Source organism: Alligator mississippiensis, chromosome 2, assembly GCF_030867095.1.
Source record: "Alligator mississippiensis isolate rAllMis1 chromosome 2, rAllMis1, whole genome shotgun sequence".
In the NCBI taxonomy this organism is placed as follows: Eukaryota; Metazoa; Chordata; order Crocodylia; family Alligatoridae; genus Alligator; species Alligator mississippiensis.
This window is the reverse complement of record NC_081825.1, coordinates 285,031,466-285,051,449: the sequence shown is the minus strand read 5'-3', so window position 1 is coordinate 285,051,449 and position 19,984 is coordinate 285,031,466. Positions and strand designations below refer to the sequence as shown.

The 19,984-nt window shown below is 39.9% G+C and overlaps 1 protein-coding gene across 7 annotated transcripts in view; it reads left to right on the top strand.

Annotated features, from left to right (window-relative positions):
* Positions 1–19,020, top strand: part of MOK (MOK protein kinase) — a 28,553-nt gene extending 9,533 nt beyond the window's left edge. For 6 of the 7 annotated variants that reach the window (XM_059723243.1, XM_059723241.1, XM_059723240.1 and 3 more), the window contains 10 exons: positions 2,231–2,320; positions 4,290–4,360; positions 11,461–11,539; positions 11,680–11,728; positions 11,861–12,039; positions 14,634–14,735; positions 15,874–16,047; positions 16,256–16,367; positions 17,398–17,601; positions 17,732–19,020. In XM_059723243.1, the coding sequence (XP_059579226.1) occupies positions 2,231–2,320; positions 4,290–4,360; positions 11,461–11,539; positions 11,680–11,728; positions 11,861–12,039; positions 14,634–14,735; positions 15,874–16,047; positions 16,256–16,367; positions 17,398–17,601; positions 17,732–17,812 (1,141 nt within the window). In that variant the 3' untranslated portion in view covers positions 17,813–19,020. The remainder of the gene's footprint in view (positions 1–2,230; positions 2,321–4,289; positions 4,361–11,460; positions 11,540–11,679; positions 11,729–11,860; positions 12,040–14,633; positions 14,736–15,873; positions 16,048–16,255; positions 16,368–17,397; positions 17,602–17,731) is intronic. The other variant, XM_059723242.1, reaches the window with a different exon arrangement.
* The last annotated feature ends 964 nt before the right edge of the window (positions 19,021–19,984 follow it).

Genomic DNA, 19,984 nt, shown 5'->3' with positions numbered 1-19,984 from the left:
AAGTATTTTCATCAAAACTTTGTTTCAGACTGTTCAAAAATACTAATGTGAAATATCTGTACAAAAGAAACATCTATTCAATTATGTGCAAGTTTGCAAAGGTCCATTCTAGTACAATTTTAGTTTTGAATTAGATGTATTAAAATAAGGAACTAATGGTTTAGACTGTTACCAAATTAATAAAAATAAATACCTGTTCTGAAGTAGTTTTTAACTGTAGAGAAGTAAATTACAGGCAGTCCTTGGACTTACAACACAATTGGTTCCTGAAAACTGCATCTTAAGTCGAAACGTTGTAACTTGGAACCAATTTTCTCATAACAAAGTGTTATAAATGGGGGATTGTTCCTGAACCAAGGCCCAATACCCTATTTTCACCAAAAATACCCCAGAATTTTGTACTCGATCAATTATAGATGAGTAATATAGCTACATTAATGCATTTATATTGTAAATAGCAATCGTATTGATTTGGAAGGACTTCTTTGAGGTGACTTTGCTGGACTTTTTGAAGGGTTCTTGGCTGGAGTCTTCTCAGGAGTTTTAGCTGTAGGTTTTTCTGGAGTCTTTGCTTTCTTAAAGGAAGTGTCCAAGGAAGTTTGGACAGATGCTCTCCAGGGAGATGGGTGACACAGAGAACTTGTTCTATTGCTATTCAGATCTGTGCGGGCTGTGCCCCAAGCCCGCCCTCGTCGCCATGCACGGCGGTGATTCCGATCCCATTCTGGCCGCCACGGGCAAGCCGGGGGCGAACCGGGGTTGTACCGGACCCGTCTCCAGTGCACGCAGGCTGTGGCCGTCAGCCCGGGCACGCGGGGTGGGAGAAAACCGCGAAGCAGCTTGCGCATGTGAGTTAGAATTAGTCACGGACGCGTAATGGTTGATTGAAAAGATTGTTTACTTACACCCAAAGATGGTATCAGTGTAGGCTGGATAAGTTTCCAGGCACAGCTCCCGCTTGAACCCTTGTTGGAGGACTCTGACAAATCGATTACTCCCACGGAGTTTGCTAGGCTCCGCGGGTCCAGTTAAGTTGGGTTCGAAAAGCTTCCCCGGAGTTATTCAGGCTCCGCAGGTCCGATAAGTTTTCCCCGGAGTTTGCTAGGCTCCGCGGGTCCGAAGTTACAGGAAAGGGATACATCTAGGATTGCGCTCAGCGACGGGGAGAGGCGAGAAGCGAAAGCTCTGTAGGCTCGGTTTTGTTGCCTCTCTCGCCTGCTTAGGGGAGGCGCATCGGGTCCACGAGGGTCCGCAGCGCTTGGAGATCTTCACACAGAATCTCTCTCTCTTCCTCCCTCCTCCGGCTTGGGCGGAAACTACCCAAGCCTTTTGTACAGCTAGCAAGCCAATCGCTAGCCGCCACGTGTGCCTAAATTAGGAGTCGGCCAATAACATGGCGCAGACCCTAATACAAATGGCGGGAACTTCTTTACAGCGTGCATCACTACGATGCAAAAGAAATGCACTCTGCAAAGAAGCTGCAATTTGGCGGGAAATCCCCCGTTGCACCAGAGCTCTCTCTAGCAGCAGAGAGCTCTACCGTGCAAAGAAAGCGACAAATTTGGCGGGAAATAATTTAGCGGTGCCGAAGCACGCACAAACAAAAAATCACAACTTTGGGTTGTGACAAGATCAAGCGTTGTAAAGTGGAAACTGACCTCAGAAAGTTGAAACGGTGTCAATTTAGACATGTTGTAAGTGCGAAACCTTGTAACTCGAAACATTGTAAGTCGAGGACTGCCTGTATTTCTTCAATGTGTGCTCATCTTATTGTATTTAAGACACCACCACTAATCCTGTATTTCCCAGGGATTGAGGACATGTTCTACACAATGTTAAAACAAACATCCCTTTAGTCTACAATCCTTTGATAATTAGCCAGAGGTTGCTCTTTTGCTGATGGGTTAATTTGTAGCTACAGTCCACAGGTATTACTGTAGTAATGAGTTCCGATGTTTAATTGAGTCCAGGAGTGAGTGACATAATTAGCTACTTGAAAGATGTGTTGAATCAAGTATTGTATCAGGTTTTCACACTAGTTGTTATTTAAAAAAAAAAATCAGTTTTAATAGTAGTGATCACACAGGTTTAGATAATGTTTTTAACAAGAACCTACAGCAACAGGTAGTACATGAGCTGTACAACTCTAGGAATGCCAATGGGAGATACCATAACTTAAGAGGCTGAGTCATAGTTTTCCACTCACATTATTATTATTATTATACTTCAGTATCGAACAAGTGAATAATCTGCGAGAAATACAAGCTCTGAGGCGTCTGAATCCACATCCAAATATTCTTATGTTACATGAGGTGGTTTTGTAAGTATCATATTTATTTTCCTTTCCCTAATTTCTGTACTTGAACATTTTTCAGCAGTGTTCAGAGACAACAATAGGCTTTTAAAGAAAAAATCTTCAGCAGATTACTCTGACTCCTGCTAGCACTCATGAAGTAAGAGATGATGCAATTTTCACCTAATTGCATGTTTCAATTTGTGCATAGCATACTGCACAAAATGATGGGGTTACATCTAAATTGGGATTAGAAATATAAGCCTTTGGGCTACATCTTCAAAGATACTTTGGCATTATAGGGTGTCTTTACACATGCTCCAGGATGGGGGGAGGACTTTAATTAGGCTTTAATCATTCAACAGGCTTTAGTGAAAGCACCCCCGCCACCATTTTGAAGTGCGGGGATGCTGAATGCATGAGACGCTGAGGCTGCTGGAGGGTGCTAATTAGCACGCTCCAACAGACTCGATGAATCAAGTCTGCTCTGAAGCGTGCTAACTAGCATGCATTGGAGCAGGCATCAAGCACGTGTATAAGTGTCTATAGAACCTAACTCCTAGGTATCCAGCTGCCAAATGGACTCAGCTCCCAGCCGGGCTCCCCATAAAACACATGAGAGAGTTAGCTTTTCCACTTGTTCAGTGGCAGTGTCAGAGCTGGATAGCAGGTAAACAGTGGTTGTTAAATGCTGGGTATAAGCACCTAATTATCTTTGTGTATCTGGGACTCCAGGTTGTTTTATTTCACTGACCAGACCTGTTTCCACAGGTGCCAGGGAAGAGGAAAACTTGTAGCTGTTTTCAGCATCTCAGGTGTAGCACTCTTAATGCTCAGCTGCTGTGCTGTCAGCAAACGGTACCCAATCTGGATTGGTAGCCAGCACTTAGCTCTTCCATTATCTGGCTCCCTGATTTCTTGCTGCCTGGCTCAGTGCAGCAGTGCAGGGAGCATACACTGTAATCCAATTACAGCCTTGTTATGAGGAAAGCTAGACAGCAAGAGGCAGGTCCCAGAAGGGCGAGCAACAGAAAATAGTGTCAGGTGCTCAGCTGCAGCTATGTAAATTCCATAACAGCTTAGAAAATGCCAGGTTCTTTGGCAGCAAAATCGTAGAGCAAACAGGGCCCTCTGAAATGAAGAGGGCAGGTCATGCTTAGAGATGTTCAAGCTTCTGGCAGACTCAAGCAGGCAACACTACATTGGTTTACTCTGTTCATATTTCCATGGCTCTTAGCAACCACACAGGGTACGAAATCATTTTTGAAAACTAAACTGAGATTCTGGGGCAGTAGGAAGGAATTTCATAGTCATGGGATGCATGGGTCCTGCTCTTAGCCATTGCAGTCACCGTTATGTGTTGTCATTATATACAATACCAGGCAAAAATAGAAAAGCATGGGCGCATATAATTACCATCCTGAAAACCATTCCCAGTGGGACAACGTAGAAAACTGCCACTGTTGGCAAAATGTAGATTAATTGTAGAAGCTTGGACACTTTTTAAAATAACTTAACTAATTTTGCTAGGCAGATCAACAGCTGGGTGAGCTTACTTTAAATATTTTCAGGTATGGCATGATGTTTCTCTCTAACTGTTTATTTTATACTTTATAGCTATATTATGTTTTGCTACTGGTATTTTACTGAACACTTCCAGATGTTCTGAATAGTATCTAACATTAAAACAACTTATTGTGCCCCACTTTCCATTAACTTCAGAGCGTTTGGAAAGCTGAATAAACTTCCTAGCAGAAGGTCTGGATGGTAAAAATATGGAACAATGTCATTGTAAATTAAAATTATAACAGTATGTTCAGACCTTAATTTGAGTAAACACATCTGAGTAAATATTAGGAAAAACTGAAAACATCTCAGATTTAATATCAATTAAACTGACTCCCTTCTCTGCTGACAAGTACTTTTTCTGTAGTCCATGAATAAATAAAAAATAATTGTATTTCATTCTCAAAAACTCTCTTATTTGTTTCTTCAGTGATAAAAAATCTGGCTCTCTTGCACTAATATGTGAACTTATGGACATGAATATTTATGAACTGATAAAAGGTATGTAGCATATGTTTGAGTCAGTCAACATCTTGTTAAGACCATGAAGTGCCATTAATCATACCTTTCACTTTCCTGTTCATATAATGGTTATATAATAACAAATTGAATTATATTTTGTAAACTTTGTAAGAAAATTACTGCTATACTTTTATGCTGGCTAGCCATTTTCTGTGCAATACATACATTTTTCATCTGAAATCTTATGTATGCATATGTTCTTCAATGAATCAGAATAATGACCATCTGTCTACACAAACAAACATGAAATGCAGTCACCCTAACTGCAAAATGAGGAAGTTTGCTGTTAATAGAAAAAAATAATAATTTTCACAGGTTCCTAAAGTTTAGAGAAACACAATTCAGCAATAAGAAAATTGTTCTCACTCTGTTTGACAGAATAGTAAAATATTTAATGAAAAGAGAATAGAAGTTGAAAAGCAATATGCTTCTATTCAAGAGTAGTCTACCATAGATTAATCCTAGAGTTTCAGCTAAACTTATTCCTATATAGAAACTCTGCTACTTTAGTGCTTGGAACTTCTTCCATAACCAGCTTGTGAGAGTAGGGCTGGATGGAGTGTGTTACTCAGATGGCCAGAATTCCTGTTTTCTTTGGGTTATCTAAACACAAGCTGTACTACTTTAACTATAACTTTAGCTATACTGGTACAGTCATACCTGGACAGCTTTCAGTGTTTATCCTACTATGAATTACATTTCAGTGTAGTTTATTCCAAAAGGGAGGAAATGTAAACTGTACTGCTATAAGGCACCTTTCTGTCACTGTAGCCATAAACAGATGTCGTATTTAGAGTAGCATCAGCTGTGCTGGGATGTGCCCAGCTGATCCACTTCAGTGGCATCTACAGACATTGCTGGGGTGGTTATTCTGCAGGACCAAACCCCTGTTGCTTCTGGGGCATTATCCTGCAGGACAGTGGCCCCAGGTGCCACATCCTGACTTGGGGTGTTCCTGTGCAAGCAGGGGAAGCTGCACACCTGAGAGGCATATTCTGAATTATGGCATGGCAGCATGATATGCATGCCCAGGAAATCCCTTGCTGGGGGATTCCTGGGACATGCTCCTTTGGGAGTGGTGGAACCTGGGGTTTCCGATTTGCAGAGGTGCACCCTGAGTTGGGGCATGGAGTGGGGATTCCTAAGGCATGCATCTACAAGCACAAAAACCACGCACCTGCAGACATGCACCCTGGGAATTTCCCTGCAGGCCCCTGTAGCCCTGGGAGTACCTGCCTGGGCTGGCTGGAGAGTGGAGGCAGTTCTGGGCTGTCCATAAGCAAATAGATCAGGGATGGGCAAAATGCAGCCCCCCAGGCCATTCTATCCAGTCTGCAGGACCCCTAAAAAATTTAGAAAGTTAATATTAACCTGCCCCTGGCTGCCTGTCATATGGCCCTCGATGACTTGCCAAAACTTGGTAAGTGGCCCCCCGCCTGAAATAATTGCCCACCCCTGAAATAGACGATGGCCATGACAAAAACAGCACAAGCTATTACCTAGAGTTGTTATGCTCACAAATTTGGGCACTGGTGGCATGACAAAGCACTGTGATGTTTGTTCATTCAGCTTTTGTGCCTCCATGAAAATTTTTTTATGGCAGCACAAAGGTGACATCTATTTGCAGCTTATAATTGCGTTCACAGAGCAGAGGCGGGGGAAAGAAGGCTGGAACTGATAGAACAATGTGGGAATATATTAAATTTAAAAAACCACCGACTCAGAAACACAGTGATACCAGTAGAAAAACAGTGGTAAGACCTGGCCTTGTAGGCAGAGACACCTAGATAGAAGGGATGTGCTGAGGTCATGGGCAGTTCCATGGAAGTTTTAATATTAAATGCACAGTGATTTTTTTTCTCTGAACATTTTAAATATTGTAACATGAATTGTGTATGTGATTTGGTGCCATAAAATCCAAGAAAGACTGCAGGCCTGTATGCAACACACAGCCTCCATGCAAGTCTGGGAAAAATTCCTACCCCTAAATATTGCTTCAAAAAGAGCAGGTACTCAAGCCTCTAGCAGTGATGAGTAACTCCATTTCTTACAAATAGATCAAAAGCTGAAATAAGAGTACAGAAACATGCTTTTGCCTCTGCTGGTAATTGTAAAAGTCGAGCCATATAGTAGTCATTCTCTGTAGAAGAACATCAATAAAAACAGTATTATAAATCTAGTCTTTAGATCTGTGATGTCATTAATATCAGACATTAAAGGATTATAAGGAGCTGTTGTTTTCCATAGATCAATCAGATTGATTGTAAGCAAATCTGGTTGTTCCCAGAAAACAGTCTGATAGTGTATTTCAGTTCTGAAAAATTAAAATGTTTAAAGTTGTTCTTCAGCTAGGTTAGAGCATTGCCTGTGCCGCTTACCTTTCAGCTTATATACATATGAAAATCATTTTTGGCTCAAATGTCTCTGATCTAAAATAAAACGATTATCTCAACCACAACTTGCAAATTAAATTAATAGAATTCCACTACCTTCAGCAATTCATCACATCTTTTTTATTTAATAAATGCAAACTCCCCAGACAAGGACCCAAACCTTAATCCTGCCTGATGAAGGTCTGCCCAGATAGGAAGGTCTTACAATGGTTCTGGAAAATGTCCAAGCTCAGGCTGTGACAAACCACATGTGGGAGTTCCAGAACCAGGGAGTGACTACCAAGAACAGCCTTCCATGCGTTTTCACCAAATGAACTGGGAATACAGATGGTATTCGAGGAAGGTTGCTCTCAGTTGACATTACAGGATTGCAATGAAACATAAGGAGAAGGTGGTCACTTATGTATGTAGGTCCCACATCAGTTATTTATGGCCTTAATCACTGTTCCTGGAAAGCTATTGGAAGCCAGTGCAGACTCTGGAGTACCAAAGTAATATGCACTTGGCATTCCACCCTGATTGAAAGGCAGGCTGCATAAATGAAGCATCTAAAATGAGACCTTTATCTTGGAGTCCCTAAATGTTACTGAAATAAAACCACTGTTCCCCAGCATGTCCCCAAGGCTTCCTGGCTCATGATTCCATATACAGTCTTGCTAATCACCAATGATGATATAAACATGGCTTTCTCCTTAAGCAAGGAGCAAGCGTATTAAGAGCCAGGTTTCTGAAAAGTAACATTCTACTTTAACAAAGCTACACAAAATGATGCCATGTTGAAAGATCTAAGAGTCTACAGACCAGCTCTGTGCTGTAGTTTAGGAGGAAGAACTTTTCTACATCCAGAGCATGTACATAATGATGATGAAACGTACCTATGACAGCAACATTCTGGGGTAATACAGCAGAGTAAGACCCAGTTAAACTGCTGTGAAGGGCACTGAGATCTAAAATGAAAAAGTTTATTCTGAATCTTCTCCTTTTCCTGGTGGATGAATGGGGGGCTGCCTTAATTTAATTAAGCCAGTAAAAGCTGAATGCCTCTAAGCCTGGATAAGGGAGAAGTTCTAATTATATTTGCAATTCGCCTTTTAAAAACCTGTCCTGGTTTTAATTGTTATCTGAGACAACCTTGAGGGGTAGGGGAATCTTTGTATATGCGACCAAGATTTAGACTGTGTCTGGAGCAGGTGATGAATTTCCCATTAGTGTTTTTCCAACACAATCTATAATTTCTTCATATTTAAAGTTTTCCACAACAAGATTTTGATTTCTTATTTGGAAATAAAAATGTAAAAATATTTCATTTCAGTTTTGGTCAATTTAAGACATTTTATATTGTTGAACTATATCTTAAAGGTTTGCTTAGGTCAGTCTGATACTAATCTGGTTCTGTTGAATCTGATGTTGTGCTATATGCCTCTATTTTTTTTTTATGAGCTGGACTCCCTGGTAGAGTGGCCACTGACCCATCCCCAAAATATAGGACGACCCCCTGATGGTGTTGGTCAGGTGGAAACCACTGGTCCCCTCAACCAGTCAGCAGTGAGGGGTGGGGCCATTGGTCCCCTTGGCCAGTGAGCAGCAAGGTATGGGGCTACCATGAAAAGACCACCTTCCTCTGGCTGGGAACCCTGCTCCTCCTGGCTGTTCACTGCCCTACATCTGGGCACAGCCAGTAGTCACAAGGACAAATGATTGACAAATATTTTCACCAGTGAACTGAAAAACAGGACTTTCTGCAATCCGTTCCTCATTTAGAAATGGAAAAGGGACAAAGAGCTTAAAAACAGGACGGTCTGGTATAAATAAAACAGGACCAATGGACACCGTACTCCCAGGTCAGACTACATTGCTGTAATGCAGTGATGCTCAACCTTTTCATCCAGTAGGTTGGATGGGCAGTGCCTGCTCCCTTCACAGGCCAGATCTGGCTGGTGGATCCAATCTGGCACTGGGGTGGGCACAGCAGGGACCCACCCAGCCATGCAGAGGGAAGCGGGGAGCAGCCCAGCTCCGATCCAGCTGTGAAGTGGAAGGGAGCTTTGTTTGGCTTCAACCCAGCTCTGAGGGGAGGGGGTACAACCCAGTCTTGATCCAGCTCTGTGGGTCAAGTGGGCATGGCCCAGACCTATGAGGGGAGGGGAACGTGGCCTGGCCCCAACCTGGCCAGGCAGAGGGAGGGAGGGGGGCATGGCTCAGTTCCATGGCAGGGGAGTAGCACGGCATGGCTGCAACCTGGATGTGTAGAGAAAAGGGGGCATTGGCCTGGCTCCAACCTACCGAGCAGGGCATAGGATTTTGGCAGCAGGGAGCAGTGCAATCTGTCACTGCTGCCCTGCTGCCAAATTTCCCAACACTTTGGGAGCCCCATGGGCCAGATTCGAAGGCTCCACAGGCTGCATTTGGCCTATGGGCTGGAGGTTGAGCACCCTTGCTGTAATGCTTCAGTATCTCCCTCCCTCTGATTAAACAGTTGTAGAGTATCACAGGAAGTGTAATATCCAGGGAGGACAGCCAGAGGGGAATGGCATAACTGAACTACAACTTTCCATGAGGCACAGCAGCAGGTGACAATGCATGAAGATCAGTGTCAAGCAAGCAAAGGAAACATTTAGGGTCAGAAATGTTAGTGTCAAAACTAAATGTTTTATGTTTCAGAACTCTGTTTTGGTTCAGGGGGAACACAAGTAGCAAAATACCAGAGTTCTTTGGGGCGAAGGCAGGTGGTACCGATTTGCAACCAGCTCTGTTGTGGCTGTTACCATCAAGAGAAGATGACATCTGCAAAGCTCAACACAATCACATGCTGCAGATTTTTTTGTAAACCTAAAAAAAATTTCCACACACAAAATCAACCTTGATTGTATCACCTGGACCAATATTTGCAGTGAATGCAAAAGAAAGTCCTTTCAATTTTTCATCATTATGATGCAAAAAGAACATACTGCTGGTTTTTAAAGCACATCTTTGTGCAAATTCATTTAATAGTTTTTAGGGGCTGGAAGGGACCTTACAGATCATCAGGTCCAGCCCCCCTGCACTTGGGCAGGAAAGACTGCTGGGATCAGATGACCCCAGCAAGATGGGTATCAATTTACTGATGTTGCATCAAAGCACCACTTCCTTTGTGTTGAAGCAACAAAATTAGTTTTAACATTTGTACTATTTCAGTGTGCAAAAGATACTTTCATTATAACCTCACCAATGAAGAGTCAATTAATATAAATTGTTACTTGTGCTTTAATTTTCTGAATATTATGAACCCTTAATAATTAAGTTTAAGAAAGAGAGAACTGCTGGAAAAAGGCTTTAAAAATAAAGCAAATGCAGTAAAAGTTGAGAATCAGAATGTCTAGAACTAGCTCATCTTTATAAAAATTTGTAATAAAATTTTAAGTTTGGAATTAGCTGAAAATAGATTTCTAATTGGAACAGATGTGTGATGACATGTCTATTAATAGGATGACAGGATTATAATTTTATTGGCATTGATCTGGGACATTAATCCTATTTGTTGTGTTCCTCCTCCCCCACCCCAACATGAAAAATTGTTGTTGACAGAAGTGATAACATTTCAAGATGGGCTAATTTGAAATTGTCCTTAAGATTAATATAATAGGAGAGAACTATGATTGGATACATAGCACATTTTGAATAGAACACAACCGGTGGTAGAGGTCCTTTAATTCATTACCTACAGGTAAAGGCTCCCAATGCTGCTTTAATAAATGGTAAAACTACAATGAATTTATAATAATGGATTCACAGGGGCATTGGAGGTGAAGAAAATACTAATTTACCGCAGTGACAACAGCAAGTGCTACATCTGCCTGCTGTGATTCTGTTTATAATCTTTCACTCAATGAAGCTTTTAAGTCTGAAAGCTGAGGAACATCAAGGTATAGCTCTTAAAGGTGACCTGAAAAGAGAAAACAATTGACTAATTGCCTTTTTGTGATAAAGAGACCTATTGTGTGCACCCCTGGGTTTTATTTCTCCCCATTATTTTAATATAGAGCTGTCCCCTGTAACTTTTCAATCTAGTCATACCATATCCTTTTTATTGCCACCCATTAACTTCAGTATGTAACATTTTGGAATGTGAACATGTTTGTTAAATACTAATCTACCCCAACAGGTAGGGTGCGAGTGTTCACAAAAACATACTGCCTTTATACACATGACAAAGGAGGAATGGACAAAAATCTGACGTATTCTTTTAAATGCTTTGCAGTATTTTGAAGAAAATTGTAAGTTATTCCTAAATAAAACTGTATCCCAGAAAAATGTTAAACCAACAAGGAGACGGGTGATCTTGTGGTACAAACAATAGGCAAAGAGTCCTGAAATCTTGGTTCTTTTGGCTCTACTGTAGGTTTCCTATACAACCTTGGCCCCTGGTGCACATTCATTTAAAGGCACCATGGGTTGTGAGCCCCAATCCCAACACCACCCCCTCCTGCTGTGCCACACGTGCATGGCACAAGACACAATTTTGTGATTAGATCCTAGTCATGCTCTTTCTACTTGCTAGTGCAGGGGGAGCCAGTATCATGATCCCAGGTTCCCCCTGTACCAGCAAGTTGAAAGCAGCGATTATAGTTATCATCATAAATTAGTAATTATTATAATTACTTATATATTTGCATTTGTTCAACATTTTATCTGACTTCCAAATTCTAGGGAGGAAAAAGCCATTACCTGAAAAAAGAACAATGAGCTACATGTACCAGTTATGTAAATCCCTTGATCACATGCACAGGTAAGACACTAAAATCACTAGTTTTGCAATAAATTTGCCATTTACTTTTATTTAAATATTTTCTCTGTACACTTAAAAGCTTTAAGAACATGCTGATCCTCAAACTGAATCATTCTCTTTATCTGTTTATATTGGTTCAGAAATGGAATATTTCACAGAGATGTGAAACCAGAAAACATATTAATAAAGGTAAGCAGTCTTATATGAGAGGTTAATCTTAATTGAAGGTCCACATACATTTCTCTTTATTCTGAGAAATGCTTCTTAATGTTTTCTCATTTTTCAGAATACATAACAAGTTGTTTTGTTTGTTCATTGCAGCAGGATACCCTGAAGTTAGGAGATTTTGGATCTTGTAGGAGTGTTTATTCCAAACAGCCATATACAGAATACATCTCAACACGCTGGTACCGAGCACCAGAGTGCCTGCTCACAGACGGCTACTATAGCTACAAAATGGACATGTGGAGTGCTGGCTGTGTTTTCTATGAAATTACAAGGTAAGCAAGCAGAAAGAGTATAAGGGTTTGGTTTATTCAGATGTCAAATGAACTCCAAGATAAGGACCAACCCATCAGATGATCAGCACAGTGGTTCTCAAACTTTTTTTTTTTTCAGCGGATCACTTGAAAATTGCTGAGGGTCTCGGCGGACCACTTAATTTTTTTTGTTCTACAAATCAAAGCACACAACTCAGATTTTAATACCAGTAGTCTTACCTTACAAATACAGATATTCTCAATTGTTCCACAACCTTTCTGCCAACCACCTGAACGGAGCTTGCAGACCAGTGGTGGTTTGCGGACTACAGTTTGAAAACTTCTGATACAAATGATACGACATTTGGGTTTTTGTGAAAGATTCCCATGCTACTGAAATCCTGTTTGACCTGGCATCAGCCATGCTTAACAGCTGATTAGTAACAAACCAGCTAAATGCTAAGAAAAGTAACCCTCAAGAACCTTTGTGTAGTTAATCCCTCCAAGTATGCTCTTTATTTGTACATCTTCACAACTTTTCACTGTTTTTCTCATTTTGGCCAAGTGTCCCCCCCTTATTCCCTCACTGAGTTTGTTGTGTATGGTCCTTTCCTTTTCCTGTAACAAGCACAAATGTTTGTCCTTGGCTTTAATCCCCACAGTGTTATATTTTTACCTCCCTCTGTTGATTTACACTTCTGCAACAGCAAAGGTAATTAGTGAGTCACAAGCAACTGACCTGTATAGTTTAGTTTGAAAAATCTTTTGTTCATAATTTATTTCCACAGGCTCAACTTTTTGGGGGGGAAATGAAACAAAACAAACCTGATGAGCTGATACTTCCCACTGTTGGGGTCAATCCAAAAACGCATTTTGGTAAAGCTGTTGTAAAACCCCTTCAGTGATTTGAGGTTTGTAATGGTATAAAACTGTAGAACTGGAAAGAATCACCATTTTTGTGAATCAGAATATGAAAAAAGAAACATTTCTTGAACATCCTTGTGCCCTAGCAACAGCAGTAATTCTGCTCTGTCCTCCCACACTGCCTCCTCCTTGTTTCATATACAACCAGAAGTGGCAACATTTTCATTTCAGTCTTCCAAGTGCAACTGCTACTGTCATCATTACTCCTATAAACTGGCAACATTTTTGCTTTGGCTGCTTATTAACCATTAGAAACAACCAATTTTATGTTGGGTAGATGCCAGTTAACATAAATAGTCTGTCTGTCTATCTGTCTCACAGGCATGCATATCTGCAAATTATTAATAACAATGATCTCTGATAAATTAGTTCTATAATACTGCTTTGCAAAACATCACCTTTTTCATTTCCATCAGAATTTTTTTTTAAGTTTGGAAGTTATATTCTAGGTGAATACCAAAAAGTTCAGTCTTTGTAAGTAAAGGCAAGTAAATAAAAAGAATAGAAAAAAAATATAACTTGCTACGAAGGAAGTTGTGGGCAGATTTATTTAATTTTTTTTTTATTTCCCAAGTTTCTGCTGCCAAACACGTTTGAAAGTCATGCGTAAGGATTCTTAGAGCCCATCTTGTAAATGCTTTCTGTCTTCTTTTGTTTCAGTCCTTAAAGTTTTCTTTGCACCTCAAATCTGGCTGCTCACAATCCCCCATTGAGGAACTCTCATGCATCGTTGTACTTCCACTTTCTGCAGCTCTTCACTTTCTGAGCTAACAAAGATGTAGCAGAAGCTACATCTCACTGCTTTGTTCTTGTAGCTGTACAAAATGAACTCTTTGCTTTGATTACAGGGATACTATGTTGACTAGTGCTTGTAGCTCGGGTCCTAGATGTGGTTTGGCAAACAAATGTTGGAAAATTAGTCTTTGTCCTTCCTTAACACAAGCATCACATTAATTTTAAGTACCTTTGTGTTGTGCTATTGAAAACTGTGGGTCTTATTATGTACTCTGGGAAACTTACTCATAGATTCATAAGAAGTTTGATATCTGTAGAGTCTGCTAATAGACAAAGAAGGTATAAAAACGGAAAGAAAAAAAAAAAAAAAACTTAGTAGGCCACATGCTTAGCTGGTGCAGTGGTTTCAGAGGATTTATGTCTATTTACACTAGTTTATCTGCCCCAGCAAGTGTAGAGCAGAAGCAAGATACAGTGTTGTTGCAAAGAGCCTGGACTTTTATTTAAGATACACACAGCAGCAAGGAGGCTGCTTAGTTCCATCATGCAGGTCACGCTCCCTTAGCATGCGGGAAGTGTACCATATTCCAGGACCTACTACTACAGTCAGAGAAAATGGATGAGTATGGAACAAGGCATGGTACAGGACAGTGGACAACTTCTTCACATCATTAATTTAGGGATGCGGGAAGGGGGTGGGGGGGGGTTGGTCAGTGGTTAAAAATAGCTTGCAAGAGCCAATTTAACCCATTTTACCAGAAACCTGGGCTGTTAACCAATACAAGTGCACACTGCTCTACCATTGTTCATTGGTATTAAATGGTAATTAAAGACCCACACTTATGATCCAAAATTCTTGCCTTCCTCTCATGTGTTCATTTTCAGAGTATCATAAAGTAGCAGCAGTTTCACCAGAACTAGTATTGTTAATATTGTTATTTTCTTGTCTCTTTCAGTTTACACCCTCTTTTTCCTGGATCCAATGAACTGGACCAAATATCAAAAATCCATGATATTATAGGCACCCCTGCTAAGAAAATTCTCAATAAGTTCAAACAGTAAGTGTAGTTATTGGCTCATTTATTCATATCTAAGTAAATGAAATGTGCTGTGCCAATCATCCAGCAACATTCAGCCAGTCCTTTAGTATGAACACTTGACTCTAAATGGAGGCATCATTATGTTTATTAATATTCACTGATACCTAAAGTTCAACAAACAACTATGATTAGATTAAATATACTACATTTATTTTCATGGAAGATTCCCAGTTAAGAGAAAAATTGAGCTGAGGTTTGAATGTTTTTTCCCCTCCTCTCTTACCCATCAGGAACTTATGCCCCTGGGCCTTTTGTCTTCTGGCATCGAGTGAATTATCCACGTAGTTTTTGGGGGAGCATTTGTAGATCATCCTCCTCAACATAGCAGCTGCAATATTGCTGCATAGAGTTTACAATCAGGGGGACGTGTCTTTGACATCATGAGGTCTCTTCTAGCCCTGCTGTTCTGTGATCTTTTCCACCAAATGTAACACTGCTGTTTCTGCACTGCTAACAGGGTGTTCTCTATCCCACTATCTCTGTGATACTCCCAGGCAGCTGAGAGAATTGAAGTTAAGTTGCATTTTCAGTCTCATCTGGTAGCTTACCTCTATGAAGTGTGGAACTCATTGCCAACAGATGTTGTGGAAGGTGACAGTTTAGCCAAATTCAAAAAGGGATTGGACAAATTATTGGAGGAAAAGGGCATCAGCAGCTATTGAGCCTGGGAGTTAGGGATACAGCCTCTGAATTAGAGCTTCCCAGACCTTGAATGCTGGAGGCTGCAAGTGCAAGAGGAACAGTGGAAAAAACCCTGATCGCCCCCAGCATCACCTGATCTCTCTTTCAGCATCCATATTCTGCTACCTTGCTACACAGGCCACTGGGCAAGATGGACTTGCGGTCTGACCTAGTAAATGGCAGTTCTTATGTTCATCCACTATGCCAGTGATAATTTGAAAGGGAACAAAGTTGTCATCTGAATGTTCCCCAAATATTTTCCCTTTTCATGTGACTTTCTAACAGATATATTTTCCCTTTTCATGTGACTTTCTAACAGATAAGAATAACCTTTCAAGGTGTTTTCAGTAGACTGAATATTCCGAGGCAGTTTACATGAATAATAAGTATTTTTTCTGTCACTGGGTTTACACAGGTCAAGAGCTATGAGTTTTCACTTCCCCTTTAAGAAAGGGACAGGAATACCTTCTCTTGTGCCTAATTTGTCCCCCAAAGGCCTCACTCTCATGTACGCAATGATAGAATATGATCCTGATGAGAGAATCACTGCCCGCCAGGCTTTACATCATCCTTATTTCCGAGAGCTGAGGTAAGTTTGCACTTTCCATAAAAGATTTTAAAGTGAAATCCTTAACCGTCCAATGATCTTGTGGGGAGGGAACATGACATAAAAAGCCCCTGTATTAGGCTGCAGTGTCTTGGAGGGAAGCAAACCTGATCTTTAATACAGTTAAGTAAAGTTCATGTGGCAGTTGGGTTCATCTGAAGTGGATGTTTGATTTTTCTGCTCCTTCCAGGACAGCAGATAAGAAAGCTTTGACCATACAGAGAAAAGTAAGATTAATAGAAAATACAGAGGGACAGGAGCCTATCCACCTGTGGCCTACTTCAAAGGAAAGCAAAGGACAGGTAATGTTTACAACAGGAGAACATAAAGGGTATTTAGAGAAAATAATCCGCTATGTTTGGCTTGTTCATTACATAAACAAACATGATCTCAAGACAACTGCAAGGTTTTCTTCCTAATCTGACCAGACTCCTATGTTAAAGAGTGAGAACCTGACACCCATGCAAAATCTCACCCAAACAGCATCAAGACCCAAATGACAGTTCAGCACAATCTGTTTGTTAGATGCCTCGTCACCTAATAGAGTCACAATTTCACAATTAATGGTATTGTTCCCTGTTTCTCTTGTATTCTGTGGCCTAAAGAAGTGGCAAGATAAGTTTTTATAACCATCCCAGCTGCCCTGATAAAATATAATCTAGGTGTTTTAAATCAGGTTCTATTAAGTAAAATGCAGAGGGTCAAAATAGCTTTATGCCCTTCCTTTCCACCTTTCAAAAAGGCCAAGATTATTATTTTTTCTGTGTTTATATTAGAATTTCTAGATTTTACTTTGTTTTTCTTGGAAGTATATGAATAAACTGAACTAACATTTTATATTAGATATCAAGGCAATGACATCTGATTGAGAAGAGATTTTTCTGTAGACTTCAAAACAATTGATATATATTTAAATTAATTCAAAATATTCAAGATCTTCACTGCTTTGTTAGGGTAAATTGCCAATCTGTATCTGTTGGTTCTCCAGACAAGATCTCCAGCAAAACAGGACGTAACATTCTTAATATTAAGGTAAACATTTAGAAAGACTCCGCTTTTTTTTTTTTAATGCACATAAAGCAGTGAAAAAGGACACAAGCCTATTTTTTTCCTCTGCTAGAAACCTTAAAAACACAAGATTGGGTGATATGGGATTTGCAAAAGATATGCAGGAAAGAATTGCAAAATAAAAATGCTGGGATGCGTTGTAGGTTATTTCATGCTTTTTATTGTGTAATTAGGACTTAATTGAGTTGGGCTTTTTTTTTTTAAGCTACAACCATTTAAGAAGTGACTGCAAGGAGATTAAAACTTATTTCTTCATTTTAAAAGCACTTTCTTAGGCAAGCCCAGGAAAATCCAAAACGACATCACGGACCTTCCTGTGTAATAGAATTACCAAAACTGAATGTTTGTGGAGTAACGAAGTTGACTTCTTATCCTAGTCCTACATTTCGTTCAGTTTTTACCACACCTGTAACACACTGCGAAGTACCCGTGTTGCAGCCTATTAAATATATCGGGACAAATTGCAAGGTACTAATTTTAACTTCAGTTCAATTATACACAACAAAGCATATGATGCAAGGTACTAATTTTAACTTCAGTTCAATTATACACAACAGAGGAATGACCAGATTTCAAACTTCTGTCATTTCTTTAACAGTCTGAAAAACAGAAAGAACTTAAGACTTCTTTGAAACAATGCCACTTACCTACTATAGAACGAAGAGATGGAAGATTTTGACCATCTTGTCAAAGATCTGGAGTGTAAGGAAGAGCATAATATGCAGGGACTCAGATTCAGCCGTGCTTTCAGTGTTACCAGAGGTACATCAATAAATATATTGCCTTAGCTTGTGTTTCTCTGAAATGCCGCAGGAAAACACTACAGGACTGTCTCTGAAGGGCTACTGAAATAGCACTGTGGTACTTTGTTCCTGAAAGATATCAGTATTTATACAAGCAACATTTGGGCAGCTCAGATGCACTTTATACTTGAACTCAAACAAGTTTGGGTTTTTTAAGACCTGAAAGCTTGAAGGTTTTGTTGTATTTTTAAACACACAAAAACAAAACAAAAAATTAAAAATAAGTGTTTTTGTTGGAGCTTGAGTACTAAGAATGTATTTTTGTATTTTTATACTATAAACAGAAATAGAAAGTTGCATATTGTGTTATTTAAGAATGAAGCTTGGTCTGTCATTTTTTACATTTAAACAGAAAAACTAGCTTCAAAGTCAATGTTGGAAAATAATGTTCTTCTGTATTTGATAGTTGTAAAGGCAAAAGTCCTGTTAACATCTTGTGGATTATGCCATCAGTTGGGAGGCCCTTGATTTTAGTAAAATTAAATATGGTCATTTTAATTCCTTTAAAAATTTTATATGCAAAGAATACAAATACTGCTGTGCACTTATTTGATTCAAAAGCAAAGTCTTGATCATGGTTTCTCTTCTCTTTCTTAAACTTTGCTTTGGTATTAGTAGAAAGTTTACTGAGTCCATGTTTTGCAACAAGTTGATAGGAAAATCTGTAAAACAGTAGTGTATTTCTGCCATTTTAACATTTCAGAATGAATGGAGACATTTTAGCAGATATTCATTGCATAAGGTATTAGCTTATTTGTGGTCTAAGATGCAAAGATTAAAAATGGTATTTTGGTTTTATTAAGAGAAGCTGTTTAAACTAATGGTGAAGTTCAGTGCATTTGATTTTAAAACTTTTATAATTTTCTAGTAAAACAGAAAAGCTGTTTATTGAGAGCTCTGTTACAAATTTCAGAACAAGATTCATACTTACATAATTTCAGAACCAAGAAAAGCTTAACTTTATGAAATGTATTTATATTAAAGGGTTGCAAAATTTACTCGATTTGGGAATGGTATCCGATAAACCTGGATACGATACCTTTTCTACTGAACAAGTTTTCAATTAAAAGAGATTCTTGCCTTATTAGTTTTTAAAATACTCCGTTCATTTTTGGAAAAGTTATTGGACTTACAGGATTCCCAAGCCTGCAGAGAGCAGCCCCAGTTCTTCTGCTCTCAGACCTCTCCCAAACTGCAGCAGAATGAAATCAAAGAAGATCCTAGTCAGTTTCTAGGTGTTCCTCCCAACTTTGTGGACAGCAGCAAAACTTAAATCACTTTACAACACTCATTGGGGTTAACAAGGGACTGCATCCATGGATAGCTTGGGGGCGGGGCACGTAGAGAAGTGACAGCTCTGCTTATTCAGCAAGCCCAAGGCAGATACAAATGGTGGAAACCTTGGTTAAGATCATGGAACAACAGATACTTCAGCAGCTTAGGCTGCAGTGGCAATGGCTTCTCTATCAAGAGATCACCCTTCAGCCTTTTGCAGGGACTCCTTCTGTCCCACTAACGTAGCATTTGTGTCTAGCCCTAGCTTGCAGATTTGAGATTATTAGGCCTTGTAATTTATCTGGCTCCAGTAATGTCTGGGAAATGCTATGGGCCTTTCAGACAGCTTTTTAACCTATGCATTATTTCAGGATGAACCTGACACTATTTGTCAGTGGAGACCTTTTGCTTTATTCTGAGCTTCTATAGCTTGGTAGAGTTTGGTGGGGATATATTTAAAATAAGCAAGCTTGCTCTTATCTAGTAGAATTCCATGTTTGCTCGTGGAGAGAGCACTGGATGGGATTCAGGATATCTGGGTTGTCTTCTTGTTGCCACTAGCCTGCTGGGTAATCTTAAGAACATCCCTTTACCCGTGTCTCAGTTTCTCCATCTGTCAGGTGGGAGTGGCAATATTTTTGTCTTCTGTAACATGCTTTAAGATGCACTGGTGAAAAGCACAATGGGAGAGCCTGCGGTTAGTCTGAGAAAAGTTTTCAAAAGATAAAATCACTATTGAAGGAGCTGCCTAAGTGCCTATAGGCCAGTTCTCT